General features: G+C 52.0%; 7 protein-coding genes across 7 annotated transcripts; 6 read left to right on the top strand and 1 right to left on the bottom strand.

The window, feature by feature from the left end:
• Positions 1-489: 489 nt before the first annotated feature.
• Positions 490-1,126, top strand: CORC01_02213 (thermostable beta-glucosidase B; the record flags this gene model as incomplete). Its single annotated transcript, XM_022613864.1, has 3 exons — positions 490-551; positions 622-777; positions 832-1,126. The coding sequence occupies 3 exons, from the start codon at positions 490-492 to the stop codon at positions 1,124-1,126; spliced, it is 513 nt and encodes a 170-aa protein (XP_022479658.1).
• Positions 1,127-2,914: 1,788 nt separating this feature from the next.
• CORC01_02212 (uncharacterized protein) lies at positions 2,915-4,384 on the top strand (the record flags this gene model as incomplete). The annotated part of the gene is made up of 1 exon (XM_022613863.1): positions 2,915-4,384. One exon carries the CDS (start codon positions 2,915-2,917, stop codon positions 4,382-4,384), a length of 1,470 nt encoding a protein of 489 aa, XP_022479657.1.
• A 1,418-nt stretch (positions 4,385-5,802) lies between these two features.
• CORC01_02211 (uncharacterized protein) lies at positions 5,803-7,025 on the top strand (the record flags this gene model as incomplete). Its single annotated transcript, XM_022613862.1, has 2 exons — positions 5,803-6,445; positions 6,526-7,025. 2 exons carry the CDS (start codon positions 5,803-5,805, stop codon positions 7,023-7,025), a joined length of 1,143 nt encoding a protein of 380 aa, XP_022479656.1.
• A 1,976-nt stretch (positions 7,026-9,001) lies between these two features.
• Positions 9,002-9,592, top strand: CORC01_02210 (uncharacterized protein; the record flags this gene model as incomplete). Its single annotated transcript, XM_022613861.1, has 1 exon — positions 9,002-9,592. One exon carries the CDS (start codon positions 9,002-9,004, stop codon positions 9,590-9,592), a length of 591 nt encoding a protein of 196 aa, XP_022479655.1.
• Positions 9,593-12,132: 2,540 nt separating this feature from the next.
• Positions 12,133-12,927, top strand: CORC01_02209 (uncharacterized protein; the record flags this gene model as incomplete). Its single annotated transcript, XM_022613860.1, has 1 exon — positions 12,133-12,927. The coding sequence occupies one exon, from the start codon at positions 12,133-12,135 to the stop codon at positions 12,925-12,927; it is 795 nt and encodes a 264-aa protein (XP_022479654.1).
• A 2,431-nt stretch (positions 12,928-15,358) lies between these two features.
• CORC01_02208 (uncharacterized protein) lies at positions 15,359-17,470 on the bottom strand (the record flags this gene model as incomplete). The annotated part of the gene is made up of 4 exons (XM_022613859.1): positions 15,359-16,541; positions 16,599-16,920; positions 17,021-17,283; positions 17,352-17,470. 4 exons carry the CDS (start codon positions 17,468-17,470, stop codon positions 15,359-15,361), a joined length of 1,887 nt encoding a protein of 628 aa, XP_022479653.1.
• A 4,943-nt stretch (positions 17,471-22,413) lies between these two features.
• Positions 22,414-23,406, top strand: CORC01_02207 (uncharacterized protein; the record flags this gene model as incomplete). Its single annotated transcript, XM_022613858.1, has 1 exon — positions 22,414-23,406. One exon carries the CDS (start codon positions 22,414-22,416, stop codon positions 23,404-23,406), a length of 993 nt encoding a protein of 330 aa, XP_022479652.1.
• Between the last annotated feature and the right edge of the window lie 363 nt (positions 23,407-23,769).

The raw sequence follows: 23,769 nt of genomic DNA, 5'->3' as shown, positions 1-23,769 counted from the left end.
CCGGTCTTGCTGTAATTCGGCGTTTTAATACGGAGCCATTCTCGCCAGTCCGAAAGCCTTTTGTCTATGTCAAGTGATATCAAATGAATGCGAGTCTTAGGACTGTAGATGTGTTGGTGTTTTGATGTCATATAACGAAAGTGGCTTGGTGTGTAGGAACATGGGTTCAGGTCAACTTACATTCGTGAGCGCAGATCCGAGTAATGTACTCAAGCGCTACGTCAAACTTCGAGTATACACCGCTGGCGGTAGAATTTTGGGGAGCCGTCGTCTTTACTTTTTGTGAAATCTTGTTTTACCTTTGGTACGGATTTCTCTTGACTTCATGGTCGCAAAAGGCGCGTTCACCGTCAGCCCAATTCACTGACTGATGGCCTTGGGACAGCGCTGTCGCTTTAGCGGCTCAATGGCTCTCAACGCAATACCAACATGGTATGGCGATGCGCGCAACCAAAGCAGGCGAATTTCTCGTTCCATGTTCTTACAGCGATGTTTTTGAGTATCTGGGCACAACGCAGTTTCAAGAAGCCGGAATTAAGCCAGAGTCTCTAGTATCATAACTCCAGGACGGCCCGCACCAAGGTTGTCGCCGGACCTGAGCCGTGAATTACTCCGGCCCAGCGCCCCGGCCGTCTTCCGCTTTGGAGTGACCCTACTTGGGCGAAGCTGTCCGTCTCAATCGAGCAGTTCGAAACGCTTCGAGTCTTCCGAGGGCGTGTTCGTGGTGTATAGGCTCTATGACCGCATTAGCAAGGACGTTTTGAGCTTCTCCTCTTGGTACGCCCTCTCGTACACGACATTTGGGTACGCGAGCTTCTAAATTACTAAGAGTATTGGCGCCGGAGATGATTTTGAGGTCTTGATGGAAGTTTCCAACACAGGTGCCGTCGCCGGCGGTGCCGTGGTGCAGGTTTACGCCGGGAGAACGGGGAGGTCGGCGAACACGGTGGTCAGGGTGCTCGTGGCATTCGACAAGGTCCGGCTGCAGCCCGGAGAAAATACTGTAGTCAAGTTGACGGTCTCGGTCAAGGATTTTGCTTCGTTTGATGAGGCGGTGAGAGAGTGGGTTGTTGAGGCTGGAGACTACAGCTTGTACCTGGTGGCATATGAGGCCGAGACTCTGTAGACGGTTTCACTGGCTTCGGATAGAGTCAACCAACACAGATGATAGTATGAAGTACACTGGGTGGCTCATTCAATGTAAACAGATATCTGATGATTGCGGCTTCAGGAAAAGTAAATGCAATGAGATTTCCAGTGAAAACAAGTGAGACGAGGTGAAAAGAAGTGAGTGAGATAAGTAGTGAGGCCCCCGTATGCTATTTGCTAGTTAACATTCTCCGCACTTCACTTGAGGCTGTACAGCTTCTTCCTCTCGCGTGCGTGCCTCAAAGCAGTCCCATGGGAATATGTCGTGGTGTTGAAATATGGGCTCCCGGAACCCTCTCCAGTCGGTCCAATACTTTTTTGAGTTGTCGATGATGTCCGTGTCGATATAATTGTCAAATTGACGGAAGCGGAGCAGGGTTCCTCCATATGGCCACTTTTAGCTATTTTTCTCTAAGATGGAGTCACCTTCTTGGGAAATCCATCATGGCAGCCAATTCGGGTTATATAGCTTATTAAATAGATGCTCCGCGATGCGGTATGCTTCTCCTGCTTACATTCCTGGCCATAGACCACCAAGCTGCCAGAGGCATTGCTGGCGATGAGAGCGTTGCAGAACTTTTGGCAGTTGTTGCTCCCGACGTTAACACTCTACAATGGATTTCCCTTTCAGCTGTGCGTCCCGCATCTCACGACATATGAGTCCGAAAGATATGGGCTTTGGGAGGAAGTTGCATAGAGCAGAAGACGAATCTAATGGCAGACTTTCGCCGAAGAGTTTATCAACGATGGCGTGAATCTAGTTCCTGATATGCAGATGAAGAAGCACATGAAGCTTCCTGAGTATGCTCTCCCTTGACTTGCGCATTTTCCTGGAGTGGACAACTCTCCTTGGAAACGGAAATTTCAAAGGCTAGATTGACTGGGCGGCTGCTACGGACCAAGGAAATTGTATTTCCATCTAGCTACGGTGAGCAAGACGAGTGTATGTATATATACCAGTACTTTTACTTGAATAATACTAGTGTAAGGTAATTGAGAATAAGAAGGCACATATCACATGCATTAGAGGCCCCTAGCTCTCTGAGGTTCTTAATAAAGCAGACCAATGCAATTTTGATATTTCTAGGGTAATAAAAGGCATTGAGGGAAGGAAAAGTTGATCTCGATCGTCGATTGGTCTCTATAAACGAGGACAGACGGCTACTGCTGTACGTAAGGCAAGTCATAGCAAAGAGTGTATTTCGCGCATAGCCAAAATATATCTGTCGCATAGCAAATATCGAAAGAATAAACGAAACACCGAGTCAAAAAGAATCTGACGTGCAGTTTTGCAGATGAGTGCAGATTTGCATCCAGTAAAGACGGGGAGATGGGAAGAAACGAAGTAGGGGATGACGAGGTGGGAGTCATGACCAAACGACAAGTGAGATAATGAGGTATGCGGCCGCAGAGTCGCGCTCATAATTCATTTAACGCCGCTAAATGCGAAAAGGATTGGATTCAGTGATTTATCAGTGGAAGGCTGTGAGACGGGATGCAAAGAGTAGGATGAGGGGAGTTGACGGACTCCCACTGTGAAGTGGTGTTACTCAGCCACGGCTGCTCCCATGTATGCGTAGCACTAGCGCAAAGATCGCCCATAAGTGCTTACTCTACCGCAGACAGTGACATGGATTTTCTGGGTCAACAGGTCTTGGTAGTCATTGTACTTTTGATCTGGTGATGTTTGCAACGCCCCGACCTTTGACCTTTCCTCACCATTCACTTGAATTCTCGTAGTTGGATAACACTGTTGATTCAAACCATGCCTCCCGCCGAAAGGAAAAACAACCTCGACCTGTCGATCCAGCTCCTCCACCCGGATACGCCCCTCCATGGAGGCAGCGTCATCCTCGGCCACGTCGTCCGCAAATCCCACATCGTCGCCGCCTCCGCCACAGTCCGCGTCCGCCTCCTCGGTCGCGCAAAAGCAAAACTCGTCATCTCCCGCGGCAACAACTCATCGACCTACTACAGCCGCTTCACCTTCTGGCCCGACAACGCCGTCGCCGATGTAGTCCACCACGGGCCCGTCCACGTCGCGCCGCCCGGCGCCGGCGGACAGCCCGTGTCCTGGCCTTTTGCGCTCGCGCTGCCGACACACACGGATGCGCGGGCCGTCAATGCCTGCGGGGGAGACAGTGCCAGGGAGGCGTGCTTCTTACGCCCGGGATTAGGTGTTGGCGCCGGCGTGGGTCTGCCCGAGCAGCCGTTGCCGGGAACGTTCTACTTTGATGGCTCTGGGTTCAACAAGAGCTGGCATGGCTTCGTGGAGTACTGGATCGAGGCCGAGTTGACGGTGCAGGGCAAGAGCTCCATTGTGAAGGCGTCGATGCCCGTCCGCGTCTTGTCGCCGCCTGTGCCGTCGCCGCCAATCAGCGACTTCAGGCTAGAGAGGCAGAACAAGGCCGGCTGCGTAAGCAGTCAGCGTCTGTTACCGGGTATGATGGACGCGGAACTGTCCTTTAAACAAAAGACGCAAAAGTTTTTTGGCTCGTCCAAGGTCCCCACGTTCCACTACGTCCTCGACGTGCAGTACCCCACGGTCATCCAGCTGGGAAACGAGTCGAGTATCCCGTTCCTGCTACATGTCACACCGAACAGGGATCGGACATCGGACGTTATCGGGGATGTGCCGCAGACGGTAACGATCGAGCAGATGGAGTTGGAGCTGCTGACGACGACGAGCATCATCTGCCCGGGCACGCTGGACCCCCACGGCGCCAGCAAGACGCGCAAAATCTGCCTGGCACGTCTGAATCAGCTCTTCAAGGCCGTCGAGGGCAACATTGTCGTCCCCTCGGGCGCCAAGGAGGTCCCGCTGGACCTCGGCGCCGCCTTGGATCTGCGGGTGGACGCGCTGGGACGGCTGGTCCACGGACAGAGGAATGGGGCGGGCGCGTTTGGTCAGACGGTTGTGCCGACGTTTGTGACGTATTGTGTCAAGGTTGAGCACGTGCTGCACTGGCAAGTGAGGTTGTCTGTGGCGGGAGAGAGTTGGAAATGGGAGGGGAATCAGAAGCTGCTTGTTTTGGCGCCGGATGAGGGTACGGCGAGGGGGAGCACAAGGGCGACAGCAACGGCTTCGGCGGCGGTGGCTTCGTCGTCTGTTGCACCGCCGCCTGCTCTTGAGGAGGCCCCGGCTTATGATGGACCTAGTGAAGCGGCGCCGGCGTATGAGAAGATTCCGGGAGGGGCGGGGGAGGAAGCATCGGCGGCAGGGGGCAAGTCATGAGGTTGGATTTTTGAGGACATGGAGAGACCAGGAGGATCTAATGACGGAGTTAAGGACGTAAGAATACGGAAGAGATGACACCCAGGCAATATCAGATTCAGTCGAAACAGTCGGGGGCATGAAGTAATGATAGCATTGAGTTCTGCGTGGAAAATTGATGTAACTCTTTTGCTATTGGGTATCTGAAGAGACCAAAAGCAACCTCGAGCCCTTCAGTGATTATGTTAATACAAGTCAGAAATCTCATGAAGCAGCATCTGGAAGAGAAGTTTCGTGCTGTCATGTCGAGATTCTCAGAAAGGCCACGAAGTTGGGGGGAAGCCAACCAGCTGCCCAATCGAGCAATTGAAACCCGAGCATGGGAATTCCAGCTTCATTCGATCCCAGTCTGGAACATGGTGGAGCATGTATTCGTCCCCCTACTTTGGCATCTAGGCCCCAGTTCCACTTCGCAGCTACCTACACCGCGATCGACGTGGAATAAGGAGTCATTGAAGTCTATGCTGTTCTCTCGGAGGGACAATTGCGGGCTCAAAGGCAGCTTCATTCTCGGCTTCCAGAACTCCAGTTAACCTGCAACTACAGTCAAACGGGGAGGTAAAGTCCCGGATTTGAGCTCCATCTCAGCCTTTGTAGCGTTGTAGAACCAAATTTCAATTTCCGAAATGTGCAGCTTGCCGAGCAGACAAGAAGTGGTGCTCCCTCCAAAGTATTTCCCCCCTTTGCTTATCTGACCCTCTCTGACTCGAATTGTCTCAGTTTTCTTCTTGTCAATCTTTTCTCTTCAAGTGCCTGCTCAGGGTAGCCATACATCTCATTCTCAGCACTGGAACTTAACGGTGGTGGGAGATTCTACACTAATGGGGGCCGAAGCTCGTCAGGTCCTTATGGTCCTGTTGATTTTGTAGCAGTTTGCTGCCGCGTGGCCCATGTCAAGAATAAAAATAGGTGATAAGAAGCCTCTAGATTTGACTGTTTCTGCAGCGGACTGCATCGCTTTCGAGGTATTGTGCTGACAATATTCGTGTAATAAGAAGTAGTGCCCAGGGGCAAACAGCCACAAAGCCACAAAGCCACAAAGCCACATGACCTTACATAAGCAGTGGCGACAGATGGCAGAATCTTGCTTTAGCAGGCGGTATACCGAAGACGATAGATAGATCAACCAATCAATTCACGCTAAAGACGTATCATCAACGTTCATTTTCTACGAGAGGGGCTAATATCTCTGTGTTTCCCCCCAAACGCAGACACCTCGTACTGACGATATCATCAATCCTTGACCTCCTGTGAATGTCCATTTAAATTGCTATTGATTTGGATGGCAACATCGAAACGTTTGAATTTATTTCCAATCTAGTACTCACATTATTCGGCGTCGTGCTCCCCATCCACTGCCAACCACACATCCCCACAAGATGAGCGACCTTGAACCAAACGCCAAGCCGGCTACAACAGCCCAGATGTCTGCAACAGTCGTTCAGTCGACTACGAGTTTTGCCGAAGTTTTAAATCCCATAGCAATTGACGAAGATGGGGACCTGGAGATTGCAGTCGGCTCGGGCGACGATACACAGTCCTTCATCGTCTGCGCAAAGACACTTGCCCGCCATTCACCAGTGTTCAAGCGAATGCTGTTTGGTGGCTTCAAGGAGTCCAAGCCCACGAGGAATGAAACCGTCGACTGGGTGGTGGAGCTTCCTGACGACAACCCAAAGCCTTTTAAAATTCTTCTAGACATCATCCATGGGTGGTTCGAGCAGGTCCCGGAGCTGCCGACTCTCAATGAGCTGACTGCACTTCTCGTTTTGACCGACAAATACGACGTCACCTCTCTCACGCGGCCCTGGGCCGTGAGATGGATGAAGGGCGTTCAATTCGAAACTCAACACCTCAACCTGCTGCCCGTCGCCTGGGAGCTTGGCAAAGAGGACGTATTCGACGCAATGGTAACAAAGATTGCAAACGAGTCAGCTCGGTCACCCGACGGGAGTGAGCGGCTGCAGTACGGAGGCCTCTATCTCGATGAAGTGACTGCCTTGGAGCCTCCAGGGCTATTCGGTAGGTCAAAGCAACTTTCATCTTCACCCCTGCTGCTCAAGTAACGCAAGGGACTTCTCTTCTGACAGCTCATCCAACAGAGGCTATCCGACAACATCGCGCGGCGGGAGTCGCCGCAGAGCTCAGCCCCTACATGGAGCTCTATACCAAGTTGACCACTGCCACCGGGAGCGACTTTTGGTGTACTCGTAGTGCGGAATTGGCCGACCGTCACATCTGCGACAGCATGCTTCTTGGGTCCCTGGTTATGGGCCTCCTGAGAAAAGGCATTCCCATCACTGCGGCGCAGCCTGCGGAACAATATCTCGGGAGTTTGTCTTTCCTGAGAGCTACCCTCAGAGACTTGCAGCTCTTTGTGAATCACGAAGTTGAAATAAGCCCAGTGGTTTTGACATGCAGGGAAAAACTGGTCGATTGGATGGAGCAAAGGTCTGGTCCGGCGAAGAGGTTGAAGGATGAGGCTGTTCTGGTACAACACAGCCACAAGATTCGTCTCCTTCAACAGGCGCAAAAGACTGGGATAGATAGACTCCCTGCGAGCGCGAACACATCGGCATCAAGACTGCATACCTCTATTTGATAGGAGGATTAGATAGCCTTTGCCATTCGACATCACGGATTCAGATTGATGTGACCGTTGCTGACAGCATCTGTAATTATGTACCTAAGCTGTCTGTGACGCTATAGCTTGTGAAACATCTGGAACGATTTGTGACTACTTCGTCGACGCAGGCTCTTTTGGATTCCGCGCCATCAGTATTCCTGACTTGAGACCATTTTTGATTTCTCATCCATTCATGTTGGCATCAACTTCCGCCAAAGACTTGAAATCAGCATGGCCGTGCTTGATCTGGTTCTCCTTGAGCAGGTTCTCCCAAAGACTTTTGCGAGCCCCAATAGTTAAATCAGGAAGCCTGATACTGAGGAGCGTGCATCTTATTGGTTACTGCACGTGGTAAATTAATGAGATCATGTATTATCAAGCGAGTAACTGGCTGCTGAGCAGACAGGCGCCATGGGTCTCACCCAATTCGGCTGCTAAGAGTCTTTCCGTTACCCAACTCGCCACTGAGAAGGAGAATCAATCCATGACCTAGGCACCATCAGCTCGCTATTCTACATGCTACGCCTAATTTTAACCAAAAGCTCTTTATGCCCCTTTACTCGATGAAGCCAGTAAAGCCACCTTCTGCCAGCATCTACTCCGCGACCAGAGATAGTGATAGGTCCTTGTGTCTATTTGGGACGAGGAGGTTCTATGCGCAAGTGTTGTTTCATTCGATTCCGCTGACATTGTTGACACTGGACTTGATTTGAACGTTTCATTGGCATGGGAGTGCCTTGAAACCAGCCTTTCCGGATGACCAGCGAGGGCATTTGCCCCAGGCCCTGATTCAAGGAATACCCCCGAACTACACTCCCTCCCGCACAACAGAAACTTGCTATCCCTGACCAATTGGCGAGACCTTTCAAACACGGCCACGTCGTCTCGGTCTGAGCTCAAGGGCCTCAAGGGTACGGCTTCGGCAGGGTTGTCATTGTTGAATGTTGAGGCGTCGACTAAGATGCGCCCGGTTGACTGTCAAGATATTCGATTTTAGTGGTGAGTACCTGGGAAAAAGATTAAGTGACATACAAATCTCGGCTGCCAAGAGGCTTTGTGGCCTACAAACCACTCCGACCTGTTACACTTCTTAAGATGGAAGCCAGAGAGCTCGTCAAAGCACCGTCCCCGCCAGACTAGAATGTCTTTGATTGTATCTGCCCCAGGCTGGTACTTTATAAGGAACTGACAGGTAGGCTTGCAATTAGTGCCGTATTCTTGAAGCGAGTTATCGTCGGACGTGCGTTCTTCAGGCCGAAGTTCTTGTCATTCGTGTCGATGTGGTCGCATTGGAGCGAGCAACCGTCCTTCCTGTAATCACTCTTCATAGCTCTTACGGCAGCAGCCTCGCCCATTGCGTTTGAAGGAAAGAAGATCTCGCCACAGGGGAAAATTTTCCAGACGAGGATAAGTGATCAACCAATTGGCCAAGAGATTATTTACCTCTTGGAGGAATTCGCCCTGTTCTCTGGAGAAGACGTCGTAAATCGACTCAAAATGCTGCAAATCGTCCTTTTCTTCAGCCTCTTGGACATGTATATCATTGCCGTTCATCAATGGGAAATCTTCTTAAAGGGTCGCAACCTCTTCGTTTCTGGGTTCTTCGTCGACCCTGTTTATGCAACACTCGCATTTCCTCTTGCCCTCCATGTTCGTAGAGGTTCTGGACAGCTTTCTTCACGGACTCGTCGTCACCTTTGCCTTTGATAGAGTCACCATCGGAGTCATCGTCTGTGTCTTGCTTGGTAGAAGATTCGGATTCTGGAGTTTCCTCAGAGTTGGTAGATGTGCCAGATACGGGCTTTGGATCTTTCACTGCGGACCCAAGCTTGGCGCTAGAGACTGAATCATCGTCCAGTAGCTTGGGCTCTGCCATGATAACTTCCGAGACAGTTAAAGGGGTTGTCTTGTGCCTTTTTTTGTCATTTTGCCCATTTTCTATTTCGCCCAGCATGTCATTATTCCATGTCTCAAAACCTGCTTACAACCTTCCCTTCTTACAGTACACGCTGCTCAACTCCGCCAGATCAATCAGCGTCGTGACCGTGAGCCCGCCCTCTGAACTGGACGATCCACTCAAATGCGAGTTGAGAAGCATGCAAATGGGCACCTCGTCGGAGGATACAGGATCATGCGAGGCGGTCTCATATGTTTGGGGCGTGAGACATAGCGAACACCCGATAGAATATAATGGCTGCCAAGTTGACGTTAGGGAGAATCACTTGAAGGCTTTGCGTCTTCTAGGTTATCTTAATCGTGAGCATCTGCTCTGGATAGATGCTATCTGTATCAACCAGGCCAGCGTTCCGGGTAAAAGCGCCCAGGTAGCACTGATGGAAGATGTCTACAGACTCCACTATCGTAGAAGCGTTTGTACAGGTACGAGTAAGTCTTCCTATGAGATACTCCACTCGTTGTTTCGACGAAAAGGATGGGCCGCGTTTTTGCTCAGAGCTTCGCCTAACGCAAAGCTCTCAACACCACGACAATGGCTTACGCCTTTTGCATACAACCTTGCACAAGGAAAAGCGAATGCCGCATAAAGCGGGATTGATTGTAAACCTAATAGTTGTGTCGGTCCCGAGCAGAAGCGCCTTGGAGGCCCTTTCAGACTCTGACGAAGGTTCCTTGGTTCACAGGGACCTAGACGCTACAAAAGTTGTGCTTATACAGGCGCGTGTTCTTCACTTTGGGACGTCATCTACTTTCTTGGGAATCTCTGAAAGCCTGTCTGAAGCACTGGAGCACTCTCGCGAGTCGAAAATTCGGACACCGAACAGACGAGTTCGATTTCGTCACTCTCGTAGACAGCTTCGGCATGAAGGAAAAGTATGAACTCGCCTTATTCGGAGAGAAACACGAAAACCCAGGGATTGCAAAGCTGAACTCGGTATCTCGTCACCAGTATGATTGTAACAGTTAGGAGGAGAAACGCGACCAGGGCTTTTTGCTCCATAACCTTCTCGGAAGGCTCGGTACCAGTCTGCCGAATCCGAATTACACGAACCCCGTCATCAGAGTCCATGAGAACCTCGCATGGGCCCTCTGCCTGTATTCGGGTTCATTTTGGATTTTGGGTTTGGCATATTATAGCATCGACAAACTCGACGATCTCCCGTCGTCGTTTCCAAATCTAATCCAAATCAGCTCTGGTTGGATCAAAGATTAGTGGCTGTTGCTTTAGGACCCTCCACCGATTATTGGCGAGGAACATGCACAACATCCAGGACAGTTATCAATCAAGGCTCAGCGGTTGCCGCCAGTCCCGACAACAAGCGGGACCCGGTCACCGAATGCAGGGTACATTTCAACGGCAGTAGACTCTGCCAAATGTATCAAAAAGCTGGGGGTATCTTTTGCAGCAGAGCTGTTTCTTTTTGCTGAAAGGTTAGAGTTCTTCCCATCTCGAAGACACGGGCCGAAGCTCTACCTGCTCTCATTGTGAGTTAGGTGTACAAGAATACAAGCGGCTATGATTTTAAGGCCAAGGTGGATGTTTCAACAAGCCGGTGGGCAGGTTTTCATCGGGAACTCATGATGGCTTTCATTCCCGACGGACAACTGTCGACGAGGAAAATTATGAAATCCGCTTCCCGCCGTGGACGAGGTGCGAGCGCCGACTGCGAGAGACCCGATGCACACAGTTTACCGGCTGGCCAATGATGACCGCGAATATGATAGACAATCGTACGACAGGTAGCGTGCTGTTGACTTGCCAGGACTTGAGTCTTTGGCTCGGGGGCCAAGGCATGCTGGCGGAATGCGACGGCCAAGCCCAGCCCGGTGACGTGCCAGTGGTCGGGGTCGGGGTCGGGGTCGGGTTAATGGAAGAAAGAGCTGATCCTCTGACCACCAGGCGGGGATTTCGAGGTGGTCGGAACTAGTCATATCCTGAACTTTGAGGATGACGGAATCCCAAAGCCGTTTTCTGGCTTGGACGATGACAGGTTGGAGACGTTGACTCTAGTCTAGGGGACCGCTGTCAACCAAGCCCTGTATTTCCCCGCCTCCCTTCCTCCACACCGGGCCGATCATTTCACGGATCGGAGTTATACCATAGAAAATTTCTGTTTGAGGAAACAAAGCCTGTACGAGTTGTGAAACGAAAACGAGAAAAAGTTGAGACGGCCTGGGTACAGTCAAGGTTGTATCAACGTTGAATCGGGAAATTCATTCGATGACACGACTTGGGGAGGTCCGAGCTGGTACAGCATATTCATGCCTGACTCAACGACATTCCCTCACGTCAAAGCCGTGTTTTTGTGTCGTCTCTGTGTATTTAGATAAGGTATTTCCATTTGATCGAATCCACGTTCAACACTGCACGAACACACGAAAAGTCAATAGCATCCCATGCCGCCAAGAATTCGAAATAATGGCTGCCGTGACATCCATTCTGCATAGACAAATTCTTTCTCGGAAAACGAGCCGGTGGGAGTAGCAACATGAAGATAGCATGTCCAACGTCTCCAACTTGAGTGGTCTGAATCGTCTGGACTTTCAGTACCTGAAACTGGACCTCGAACTAAGTTGCTTCTTTAGGGACCCAGTATGAAATTCATGTGGCTCGCATTACCAAATCACGCAGCTCGCCGGCCATCAAATGGCCGTAGCCGTGGCTTCATCTTGCACAACCTGCTGCAACCCTGGCCCTGTTCGTAGGAGATAGCCTGCAGGAATGCTCCGCTCACATTGCGGATGGCGCTGCTCCCACACAAAAGCCAAGACCGTCTCAACTTTGCCTCATGGGAAGGCCGGCAGTCCCAAAATTCAGGCTAGGATCATTGGCGAAATTGAGACCTGCGGCAGCCAAGTCCTGTAGAGATGGGCCAGGCCCAGCCATCCTCTGTTCCCCTCGATTCGCGTTATATGGACATCGTAGTCGTGTCCGAACCACACACTCACACTGCTTGCCACTCTCCTATCCGTCACCTCATAATCCAACCCACCGAGCTGGAACAATCTGAAGTTCCTCCTCGTCTGTCCCTTTCTCTCCCTCCCCCACCACACTCTCTTTAATCTTAAAGGAAGCAGAACTTCAATCCTTTATCGTCCAAGGAGACGAGCTTCCGGCAGGCTCACAATGTTGCTTCGTTTTCTGTTGTCATTTATCTTTGCTGCGGTCACAGTCCTCGCCGCTCCTGTCTCTATACAACAGTCCAAGTACAAACGCGATCTGGCCACGATTCAAGCTGCCCTCAACACCATCAACTCTGCGCTTCAAGGCCTCGACAACTCTGTGAAAGCCACCAACACAATCTCCCTCGGAGGCGGCATCCAGCTCCTGAACGCCGTTGGCAACGTAAAGAGCTCCATTGAAGATGCAACCACCCAGGTCCGAGGCTCCGATGTTCTCAACAAACAAGACGCGCAGAACCTCAAGGCCGCGACGGACGCCCTCACGAACAACGTCAGGGTCACCATCAACGACGTCGTAGCCAAGAAGTCCCTGGTTGATTCCCTCGGCGCAACGCCGCTGGTAGCGGTCGCGCTCCAGGATCAAAAGTCCGCCAGTGTCGCCCTCGCCCAGGCTCTCGTCAGCAAAGTGCCTCCCGAGCTCACCGCTGACGCACAAAAGAGTGCATCGGCTCTCAGCACCGTGCTGGATCAAGGCATCAGCGTCTTTGGCGGCACCTCTGTCCCGTCTCTTCCCGCCGCCCCGCCACCAGGTCCACCGGCGGCGCCTCCCGGCGCCAAGATGGTTTGCCAAGCTGTTATGCCGGACGGAACTGCCGTTGGGATCGCAACTGTTCTCGACGACCCCCCTGCCCCTCCTCCCGCTGCTGCCCCGGAGGCTTCAGCAGAGGCTTCGGCGGCGGGAGGAGGTGGAGGACTTTTGGGTGGATTAATGGGACTCCTCGGCCTTGGTAAGCATTAAGTTAAGGATGATAAGCGTGTACGATCAAGCAGGAGTTTGGGCATAGGCGCGAGGGTGTAGTACGGCAGGGTCCGTTACGAATATGCTTAGCGGTCGTACGTTATAAAAACTGGCAACTCTCCCTCCCTTTTATTTTTCTTAGTCTCCACAGTTAGTACACACTAATACATATACATACGTTACTAGCAACCACTCTTTTTTTATTTTAATGCCTGTCTAGACTACGATCGCAGGCCCTCTAAGTTCGTTGTTTTCGTTCATCTTGTCAAACTGTGACTTATGTCCTTGTCGTCAGAGACATTGAAACCAAGACCGAAAACTTCTCGCATATGCGCTATTCCTTAGGAACTAACATGGAAATTAAAGTCATCCGCGAGGGTAGGGCAGACGATATAATTGAGTCCCTCCTGATGACCTGCTATCTTCTCTAGTACAGGAAAGTGGTGTTCTGAATATAAAGGCGTGGACAAATTTGGTGAGTACCATCGGGTAGCAATCCAGAAAGGGCTCGTGAGTTTCGTACGGGTTGTAAACTTTAGGACATTGAGGAAACTCAAAACTCGGCTGCAAATTGGACCTATGTTTATGTCAAAAGACTAAGTCCGTTCTCGCTACTCAAATAGATACAAAACAACACTGAGGAAGAATAACTGTTGCAAGTCGGATGGACTGTGAACAAAGGAATAGTGTTCAAAAGACTGACAAGATTCCCGACAAAACTGTTTCTCTCCTCCGCTTTTTGTCGACGAAGCCGTTTTCCCCGTTCTTCAGAGGTCTCGTGCTTGATCAATATTGTGGTCACGTCATGGTCATGCCCTATCGCGAAGATTTTATTTTCCGTTTCTAGCTAAGTAGCCGGCGTTGGGCAACCTGAGACCAATTAATTCTTGTAATATGATTTCCATGTGCAACAAATGCCTCGCGGCAAGTTGCCGTTTTCAGCTACTCAGTACGTTTTCTTCATGAAAATCTCCGCCTTGGTCCTAGGCTAGTTTACCTAAACGGGAGGCAACTTTGACAATCAGCAAGATTTCGTAGGCCCATCACAAATCTTGTCGTTCAAAATTGCTATCAAGCAACACTAAAAGTCCTGTCCCGCAAACTTCGGGTCTATGAGTAGATCTTCTTGGACGCACTTGCGATTGGTTGCGCCTGTACCTTCTGGTGGCGGCCTAGTCGTCGAAAGCTGTTAATTTACATTCGTTAAAGAAAAAATAAAGTAATAACATTCGTCGCATCCCCGAAATGGCAGCGTCGTAGGAGAAGCCTACTCGCCCGCAAGTTCCCCGCCCCGGTCCGTTGGTCGGCCTGCCTGAAACTTTGCAAAGGTACTCGATACCCTTGTAGATATGTCGTCCACTCGCAGGCTGCCAGCGACCAAAGCATGAGACACTGCTCTCGGTCCAATCCGCCTCTCGCTTGGTAATGGCCCAGTCAGCGTCCCTACGCAATAGTCTTGCACTGATTTAGCGGCATCCTCCGGCGCAGCCAAGGTCTTGAAGTCTGCCTTCCAGTTTGGGTTGACCTGTTCTATAGCTTCGGCAGGTTCTTCGATCGTGTCCTCGAAGGTCCTATTGCGGCCGTCGAAGACGATGTGGACTTCCTATTCATAGTCTATGACTCTGTGATCTTCGAGGGGCCCTTCCTGGGCGGCGTCCTTGTCATCATCTGGTCAGCTTTTCGAACGACAGAAGGACAATTGAAGCCTGTGCAGTGAAAACTTTTTCACAAGGCCGTTGGAAAGAATCTCCATGGTGGGTGCCAATGACGATTCTTCAGCCGGAAATGGAAAGTAACTTGTTCGCATTTGAGTTGTGAATGTCAGGGAGGATGTAGGATATCTTGTCCGAGTTTGAGAGCTTGACATGCCCCTCTTATCTACAGATTCAACACCTGTCCCACCGATGGCGACTGGCCGGAACAATGTCTTGTGGCGCCTCGGATAAACCCACATGCCCTCTTGCGTAGATGCCACGGATATCAAGACATCGAAGAAGTGTTGGAGTTCCTTTCAATTGGAGTCTCTGGCGATGACTCCGGGTCAAGCTCTATTAGGTGTTACCGTCATCGTATCAACTCATGTGACTCGCACATTTTTGGTGCCGAGTATTTTAGATTGCTGGAGAATTGTCTACTATATAACATGTCTCTAAGAGGCTGTCGGAACATAATGCAAGTCCAATTCGATCGCCGAGTGCCCAAGTCCAACAGATCCACCACTCTGACCTATGCAAGCTGGCAGACAATTTCTAACCAGCGGCGCTAACCTCAAAGGTTTGTACACTAGCCTGGATTACTATATACAATAATTTGCAAGTATGTATTGGAATTTGATCATACTCCTGCCATTCCAGCATCCAAGCTGACCCCGACTTAGCATCCGATATCCCCATACATACACCTTCTAACTTCAACGCTCAGAACCCCCTCTCTATTTCAAGGGATTTCCCTCTCGCTCCTGTGCTGTAAACTTTTGTACGGACGACCTTCGAGCAAGAGGCCGTCCCTCATAAGGGCCGAGGACTTCCCGATCAAGACTCAACGGAATCTCGCCAGACGTCGCCTCGCTGTCTGGCCGCAAGGGTGTTCTCGCGTCCTCGGGATCCGTGTACCGGCTGAATCGCGACTGGATAAAGAGTGGCTGTGCTACGCCGTAGTGACTGACCGGCGGCGTCTGAAAAGGATTGTCCCGAAACTCTGGCTGACCAACGTCCACCTCTTGGAGATACGGGGCGGCCGACCGGCGCACTGACATCATCCGCGAGATGCCACCGCCGGCTGACCGCATGGAGCCACGCATGGACCGGACAGACCCGCGAATCGATCGGACACGGCTGTAGGCTTCTGGTCGGGGTGGTAGCACCACGGGCTTTTCGCCATTCATGCGTCTTGTGCTGAAGGCGACAATGGTGCGGCCGGACCCATCGCGGCCTAGGCCGGAGGAGTCGACGATTTCGTATGGGTGGCCCAGGCCGGCCAGCTCGTCTTCAATCTCTTCCCTGGTGAGGAGGGCAGCCTCGTAGTCTTCTTCGCCGGGCTTCGGCTTCCTGGAGTAGTCGCCCGGGGCTTTGGATCCGTTGGGGACGTGGAACAAGAGATCGACGCGGACCACGGCGTAGAAGACCACGACAAAGATTTCCAACATGAAGCCAGTGGTGTAGAATACCTCTCTGCTGAAAAGCTTATTTGGTGTGTTGGGTACTTCGTCCATGATCGTTGCGGCGAGACGCACCGCATGACCACCAATCAACAGTATGGCGCCGATGAAGAGAACGGCAATCTTTTGGTGCGTATCACCCTGACCGAATCTCTCGGGTCTGGGTCCCGGGATGACGGAGGCCAAGGTAACGATTACGATTGGTAGGATCGCAAGAAGCATGATCCAAGAGATGCCGGCTTTGAGAACGTTGAGTGCCGTTTGGACGCGGTCTTGGTCCTCAATCTTGAAGAATGAAACACCAATCGACGTGCTGTTTGAGAGTACCACGGCCGGTACAGAGAAGAGGAAGAAGAGAATAAAGACGCGGAAGGCGGGATGCCATCCAAAGTGAGGATGGATTGACCGAACGATTCTTTGAGCAAAGATGATGTTGACCACCATCACCACCACAGCTCTGTAATTTTATTAGCAAGAGAGTCAGAAATGATGGGATATGTACGCCAATACGTACCCTCCGAATTGGACAATAAGTGCAATAAGAATGACCACTCGACCCTTTTCAAACGCCCAGACGATTCTCATGATACAGGTGACGGTTCTGACCATGCAGAAATCAAACATGAGATCCGAGAGCAGGAACTTGTGACCTCTTTTGGCATTGGCCCGGTAGATTCTAATGTGCGTGTACGCGCCAGCCGCGAAGAGCAGCAAGAACAGGAACGTGACCGGCACATCAATGTTAGTCGTTGGGTCGCCGCCGATGAAAGCACCTTGAGAGGGATCAACGAGTCTCTCGGCCGGGGGCTGTTGGGGCACTGATCCTTGCGGGGGAGCTGCACCATTCGTGCTAGCCGGCAGAGCGATTGGCATTGATTTCGATGTCGTCCTTGACTGGCTGTTCGTTGTAGTAGGTGCTGGAGGCGGAGAGAATACCGGTGGAGCTGGCGTAGTAGACGGAGCTTGCTTCGTTGTTGATGTTGTTGTTGGAGGAGGCGGCGGTGACGAGGGAGGTGCTATGGAAGTAGAGATTCCCAAAGTGGTGGTTGGAGGAATTGATATCGATGTAGTCGACATCGTTTTGGGGGCCGGTGGAGGCGGCGGCGACGTTGTAGTTGATGTCGTCGATGTCGAGGTTGGCGGGGGAGGCGGCGGGGGAGGTGGTGGTGGTGGAGGAGTTGTGGGAGCGGCCGCTGTTGCTGATGTTGTCGTCGTCGACGTTGCGTCAGCTTGTTGCTGTCCCGTTGGCAAGTCGGCAATGAAAGACGTTGCATCGGCAAGCTGCCTCTCTTCCAGTTGAACTGGCTGCAGGAGAGGCTCGAGTTGGAGCCCTCCTGCTGCTGCTGCTGCCGCCGCCGCTATCGTGGTGAGTTTGAGGAGCCACATGTTGGGGACGTGAACGTGAGATGAAAATGAGGGCTTTGTATGCCTCTCAAGGGGCTTTCTCTCAATTGCGATGAGAAATTAGTTTCAAGCCATGCCAGCATGTGGTAATCGTGCAAAGAACAGGTCAAATGCCTCGACGGCCGATCTCGAAGAAGATTAAAGAAGCAGAAGAACGCAAGTACATAAAAAAAACAAAAGATCGACTTGTCACCTTACACGACCTCGACATATGAAGTTGACCCAACCCGCCGTTGAAGAGGAGGGGCGGGGCGGAGGGTTAAACAGAGCAAGGATGTCGTGCAACCCAGGCCCTGGTCGGAAATGTCGGCTGGGAACACTGACGACGCGATTACCGATACACCTGAAAGAAAGATGGCGTGTGGTCCTTGCAAGGAGTCTTACTGTCTGGTCATCCCGGGGAACAGAACACAGCCGTGTCAAGTTGCTCTTCGTGGCGGGCGCCACTCGGATCTGTGTGTAAGTTGATAGAGTTAGAGAAGGAGTTTCAGCGACAGGGTCTGCCCGCCACGCATCCGCGCGGATACATGCACCATCCCTTGTTTCTACTCCTCCACCCGCTATGATTTTCCTACAGTCCCCACCTGGACAGGGGGGGGGGGGGGGGGGGGGGGGGGGGCTCCTCGCACGGGCGCTCCCCCCCCCCCCCCCCCGGCGCTCCACCCCCCTCCCTTTTGTCTTCTCCCCCCCCCCCTTTTTTTTTTTTTTACTCCTTATGTGGGGTGGGGGGGGGGGGGGGGGGGGTGTTGTTTGGTTGAAAAAAATATGGCGAGCAAGCCCCCCAATTGAGCCACTTCCTATGGGATGCGGCCTATCACGCACCAGACGGTCAAAGAGGTTTTGACGTTCTGAGGCAGCTCCGTGACAGCCTGTGGAAGATGGGATGACCGTCCGACATACCCGGTCTGCTTGTGCCATCATCGTCAATCGAAATGGGGGGATTATGGCACCCAATGAAACATGCAGAGCGTAGAAAACGGACTAGGAGGAAGAGCGCTAGGAAGCCGGTAAGCAGCAGGCACATAGTGAGGCGCACATGGACCATAACGGCGATCGACCGACACTCTGCATCCCGCGTACGTACCGGCTGTAACGCACCACCGTGAGTCGCGGGTTGAAGTCATCGTCCGAAAAAAAAAAATTTCGTACGCTAGGAGTAGGATCGCAAGGCTCGGATTGTGTGCCTGGAGCCGGTCAGCTGGTCTGCTGCCAATCACAACAGATACGGATACGGGGTTCGTCTCTTGGGTTCCAGGATTGCATAGGGAAAGTCTACCGACCACCCTCAACGGAAACCGTCTCGTAGGCTTCAAACTGCATCATAACTCCATGCAACCCTCCATCACGGCAAAGGGGGGCCAGAAGAAGGATTAGCCTGGGAGCCATAGTCAACGAAACACGACTTGAGGCTATTCATCATCGCTAATACTCTCTCACTTCAGAGCGTCTATTGATGCTTAAAGTATCTAGGTTCAGATGGCAATTCACGGCATGTGAGTATAGAGGCCTTGTACCATTTCCAGGCATTTCATGATATCCTTCACGCCTCCGGTCCTCAACATTGCATGGAATTAATCCCATTATGTCCAGGCAGAGAGGTAGTGCCAGGATTGGGATCGGGCGTCCATGATGTCCCTTCCATTTTCGGTGGTGGAGTTGGGCCCTATGGCCCTACAGGAAGGCTGATGTCAACTAGTCATCTAATATCGCCCTGGTCAGGATTATCCCTGGTTCTGGCCTGGTCCATGAGCCCCCATATTTGAGATCATGAGTCTCTCCTCGATCGATGTTTGTATGAAGCGGCTCAAATGGGCATTGGAGGGTGACATGTCGGCATCGAGCGCATGCAATAAGCGGTACGCTCTGCTACTGGTTGAGTGGCTCAGTCTTTTGACATACCGCATGCGTTTCTACATTAAGAACTGCGTACATGTATGCTTGCCCCCCACCCTACCTATATTGGTTGCTATTTATACAAATATTTACTCCCTTAGTGCTTACGGGAGCCATTTAAGCTTGATGATGACCCTGTTTTACGGAGTACATGCCGCGATACATGTCATCTCATCAGCCGCGATCCTTCAGAACAATATACAGGATTGGGGTTCTCGAGGTGCTGACGGGGCTTAGATCTCGGTCAGCGATCATTTACAGAATCTCATAGCTGAAGAAAACACCGCCGGTGAGCCCTCGTGGCTGATGGCGATTGGGCATCGCCGATCACCAGGCCGCGGATTCCACAACACAGACGGGGCCGCTGTATTGGGCAACTGGTTTCTGAATTTCATGCTCGATAGCCTTTACTTCTACAGCGGTGGTGTGGCACGGCAGCGCTCGTCATTGGCGGGATGCATAACCTATGCGAAATCCGGACTTATTTGATTCGATGATATAGGGCCATGACAAAAAGACCGAATGATCGATCCGCCCCTACTTCCTCAACCAGTCTACAGTCCCACGTGAGCCCGTAGAAAGTGGTAAGCACCTCGTAAAATCTATGAACAGCCTGATAATTCATATCCAAGATTGTCACGGTCGAAATATGGTATGAGATCCGAAGAAACAGTCTCATTGATGGAAGTCTAATCATTGACAATTGGCATGGCCTCGGGGAACGGACATTGTCAGATCGCGACTTTTGCACTGACGGCCGGTTGGCCCGCTGGATATCAGGTGTTCTTTGACGGGCGTGCGCCGAACCTAGACCTAAAAGCACACTACTACAATGACTCTGCGCAGTAAAGATGTCAATGTTCTTCAAATCGATAGAGCATCGCTCTCATAGACCAAGCAAGTTGACGCCGCAGGCCAGATCGAGCCCGAGTTTGAAAGTCTGCGTGTCGAGGTGAGCCGATTGGCCAACCCGCCAACTTGCCTTTCTAAAGAGGTTATGAGTCCGTTTCACTAAACAAAAGGCGTCTTGGTACCACGGTTGGCTATACCTCTTTGAATAAGAAAACAAGGTTGTTCAACCTCCATTGCTTCATCGCAACAAAATCATAACGCACTGGGTCTTCCGATCTCTCCCGTCCGTGCCGTCTTCGGGAGGCTGAGGCATTGCGTACCTGACAGCGAAGGCTAAAAACTTTGACAAGCCTACTCGATAAACGGATTTGCCTCCAACCGCCCTCCAAAACCTGCTCACGGACGTTCGCATAATCTTACCTGGCATCAGGTCAGGGGGAACTGAGCCGTCAAGGTGCTGGAAGTTGACTCTCCCCCGTCTCCGTCTCCCAAAAGTCCCATTAGGTCTAGAACTTTGGTCATTCTCGGCCCGGTCTCTTGCTTTGCGATCACTTGTCATCCATCTTATGTTTATACCTTGCCTGATCATCAATGTTGTTGATTTTCGGAGACTCGGGCCTAACATCGCTCCAGAGACCGCGATCCCGAATGAAAATGATCCCAGCCGAGTGCAAAGTGCATAATCTTGCCCTGAATGGCAACAAAAAGGCAAGGTGGCAAGGTGGCAAGGAGGCAAGCTGATGTCGCTGCAGGAAGAATGGGGGGGCATGTATCTGCGGACTAATAGTGAGGCTGAATTTCAGATATCACCAACCGCGAACCAGCCTAGACTGTAGATGGTCTTGCTATCTAAGGACTCTCGGTCCCAGGTTGTGCAGCCCAGCTTATGTTTGGAAAAGTGTGTATCCCACGACCGGATGATCAAACTCACCCTAGAGGACTGGCCGCACCGCCCAGCTTGTGTCCTTTGCTGAGGCCATGGAATCCTCCTAGAGATCCTTCTAGAGATCCTTCGAGAAAAGATCACTCATAAGGCTGCAAATATATCGTACTCAGAATATCTATATAATCTCACGTCAGACGGAGCCAACAAGAATTCTGCACTCCTTGTCCTCAACACCAAAAGAATACGATTGCCGAACAATGCAGCACTAGCGTGTTCCTGATGTGTGCTTACTCACGGTGACACGAGGGTGTCCCTGTGCTCAGGCTTGAGAATGAGTAAGAAAGTTCGTGTGCAAGTTGAGCTTTTGCGGCCAGTGCCTCACACTAGAGCCGTCACAAAGCAACTAAGTTCAGCTCATCTTCGGGTCGCTCTCTAGAATAAACGCAGAACTGGAACGTCGATCTCACAGCCCATTACATTCTGCAGTCTTTAACAGAATCATGACGCTTCTGAGTACTAAATAAAGCCAGTGCCATTGCGATAACTCATATTGATTCGAAAAATTGTTGATTGGGTTGTTCAAGACCGCCTATATTAACCCATTTAGACCTGACCCGGGGTCTCGGGGCAAAACACTTCGTAGGACAGGTACACCCCGAATCCCCGAAAGCGATCCCTTTTCCAACACGAGCGGGGGATGTCAATGACAAAGTCTTGGGGTCAAACACGAATGAAGCGCCACCATACGCTGTTGTTCGAATACTCGCCCTCTAGCTTGGCTCACTCACTCTGTTGGCGTCGTACTAATTAGGCTCTGGCAGATCACCCGCAAGGGTTCCGGCAAGCCTCTGAAAACTGCTGCGGGGTAGTAGTAGATTTGCCATCCTCGTGGAATTGACGGAGGAACCTAGAGTCCATTGTGCCGAGGGCCCTCTCCACAAACTGCTGAGGAATTCCGCGGTTGATGAGACAATTTGGCGTAATTTTGACAAAGTCGGACTTAGCGCCCGGCTATAGCAAGCCGGTGGTTGCTGGTCTGAAGAAGCGAACCAGTGTCTACGAAGGATTCAGCGCGAAGTCATGGGCCTCGGCAAGGATTTGACACCCAACATTCCATACCTTCATTGACGGAGATAAAAATCACGTCTCGTTGACCTCCAAGACCAAGACACTCATAACACGAGACGTCCAATAGCACAAAAGGTCTTACGACGAAGCTTTACGCAGCGACCAAGTACGACCTACCGTCATTGCTCACGAGTAGCAGAGCGAGTTCAAAACACATCAAGCACAAATGGCCTCGGAAAACCTGTTTCCCAGGCCGCCCTATGACGCCCAGCTGATCCCGGCCCTGAGCCGCACGACGGCCTATCCGCGATCACGGGATGACATAGTTCACGGGCGGCAAATACGGGCGACCGCAATGGCACCGATGCAAGCGGCCGTACGAAACGACAAGGAGTTACTAGTAGAGGACCGTACCATCCCCGGACCCGGCGGCGAGATCCCCATCGTCATCCTGCAATCCCGGAACCCCAAGATGGCCAGCGGCCCACGTCCAGGCATCGTCTTCTACCATGGCGGCGGCATGGTCCTCGGCGACGCGTTCCTGGGCATCCAGCCATTTGCGCGCATGGCAAAGGACTTTGACGCCGTTGTCGTCAGCGTAGAATACCGCCTGGCCCCGGAGCACCCGGCCCCCGCGCCGCAGGACGACTGCTACGCCGGCCTCCTCTGGACGAGCGAGCATGCACAGGAGCTTGGCATCGATCCCGCGCGCCTCATGATCGCGGGCGCCTCGGCGGGCGGCGGGCTCGCGGCGGGCGTGGCGCTGAGGGCGAGGGACACGGGCGGACCGAAGCTCTGCGCGCAGCTGCTCGTGTACCCGATGCTCGACGACCGGGACACGGGCGTCGCCAAGAGGCAGTTTCGGGACGACACGGCGTTTGACGCGCTGGATAACAACGCCGCGTGGGCTTGCGTCCTGGGAGACAACGCGGGCGTGGAGGACGCGGACGTGAGCCCCTATGTTGCGCCGGGGCGGGCTACGGAGCTCTCTGGGCTGCCGCCGGCGTATATCGATGTCGGGACTGCGGAGCCCTTTCGGGAGGAAAACGTGGCGTATGCGACGAAGCTGTGGGAGAGCGGCGTGCAGGCGGATTTGCACGTCTGGAGCGGCGGGTTCCACGGGTTCGATCTACTGGGCATGGCTGTCGGGTCGGATGTCGCCAAGGCTGCTCTCGAGACGAGAATGGGATGGGTCAGCAGGATATTTGCTGCTAGTTGACGATCAGATTGAATAAGAAGATGAGGGGCTTGCATGAGACTACGCTGGTCGTTCAACCATTAGTCGCCAAGCCTCTCGATCGTCGTCGTCCTAAACCTTAGCCGTCTCCCATCTACCAAGAACGCAACTTAAGAGAAGCTCCTAATTCCATCCGGACCACCGGTTGAGTTCCAGGAGGCATAGGGGAAGCCCACTTGTGAATGCTTGCTTCTCTAGTGAAACAAACACCAAGAGCCCGCAATCAGCAAGACTAGGAGATCTTGCAGAAACGCGGCCACGACTTTCACGATTGAAATCGACTCAGCCACCTATCTGATAGCCATTGAAACAGTCTGATCCTTCTTCCTTTTTTTCGAATACGGT

Source organism: Colletotrichum orchidophilum (assembly GCF_001831195.1).
Source record: "Colletotrichum orchidophilum strain IMI 309357 chromosome Unknown Scaffold_12.1, whole genome shotgun sequence".
NCBI classification, from domain to species: domain Eukaryota; kingdom Fungi; phylum Ascomycota; class Sordariomycetes; order Glomerellales; family Glomerellaceae; genus Colletotrichum; species Colletotrichum orchidophilum.
This window is presented reverse-complemented; position numbering and strand designations above follow the sequence as displayed.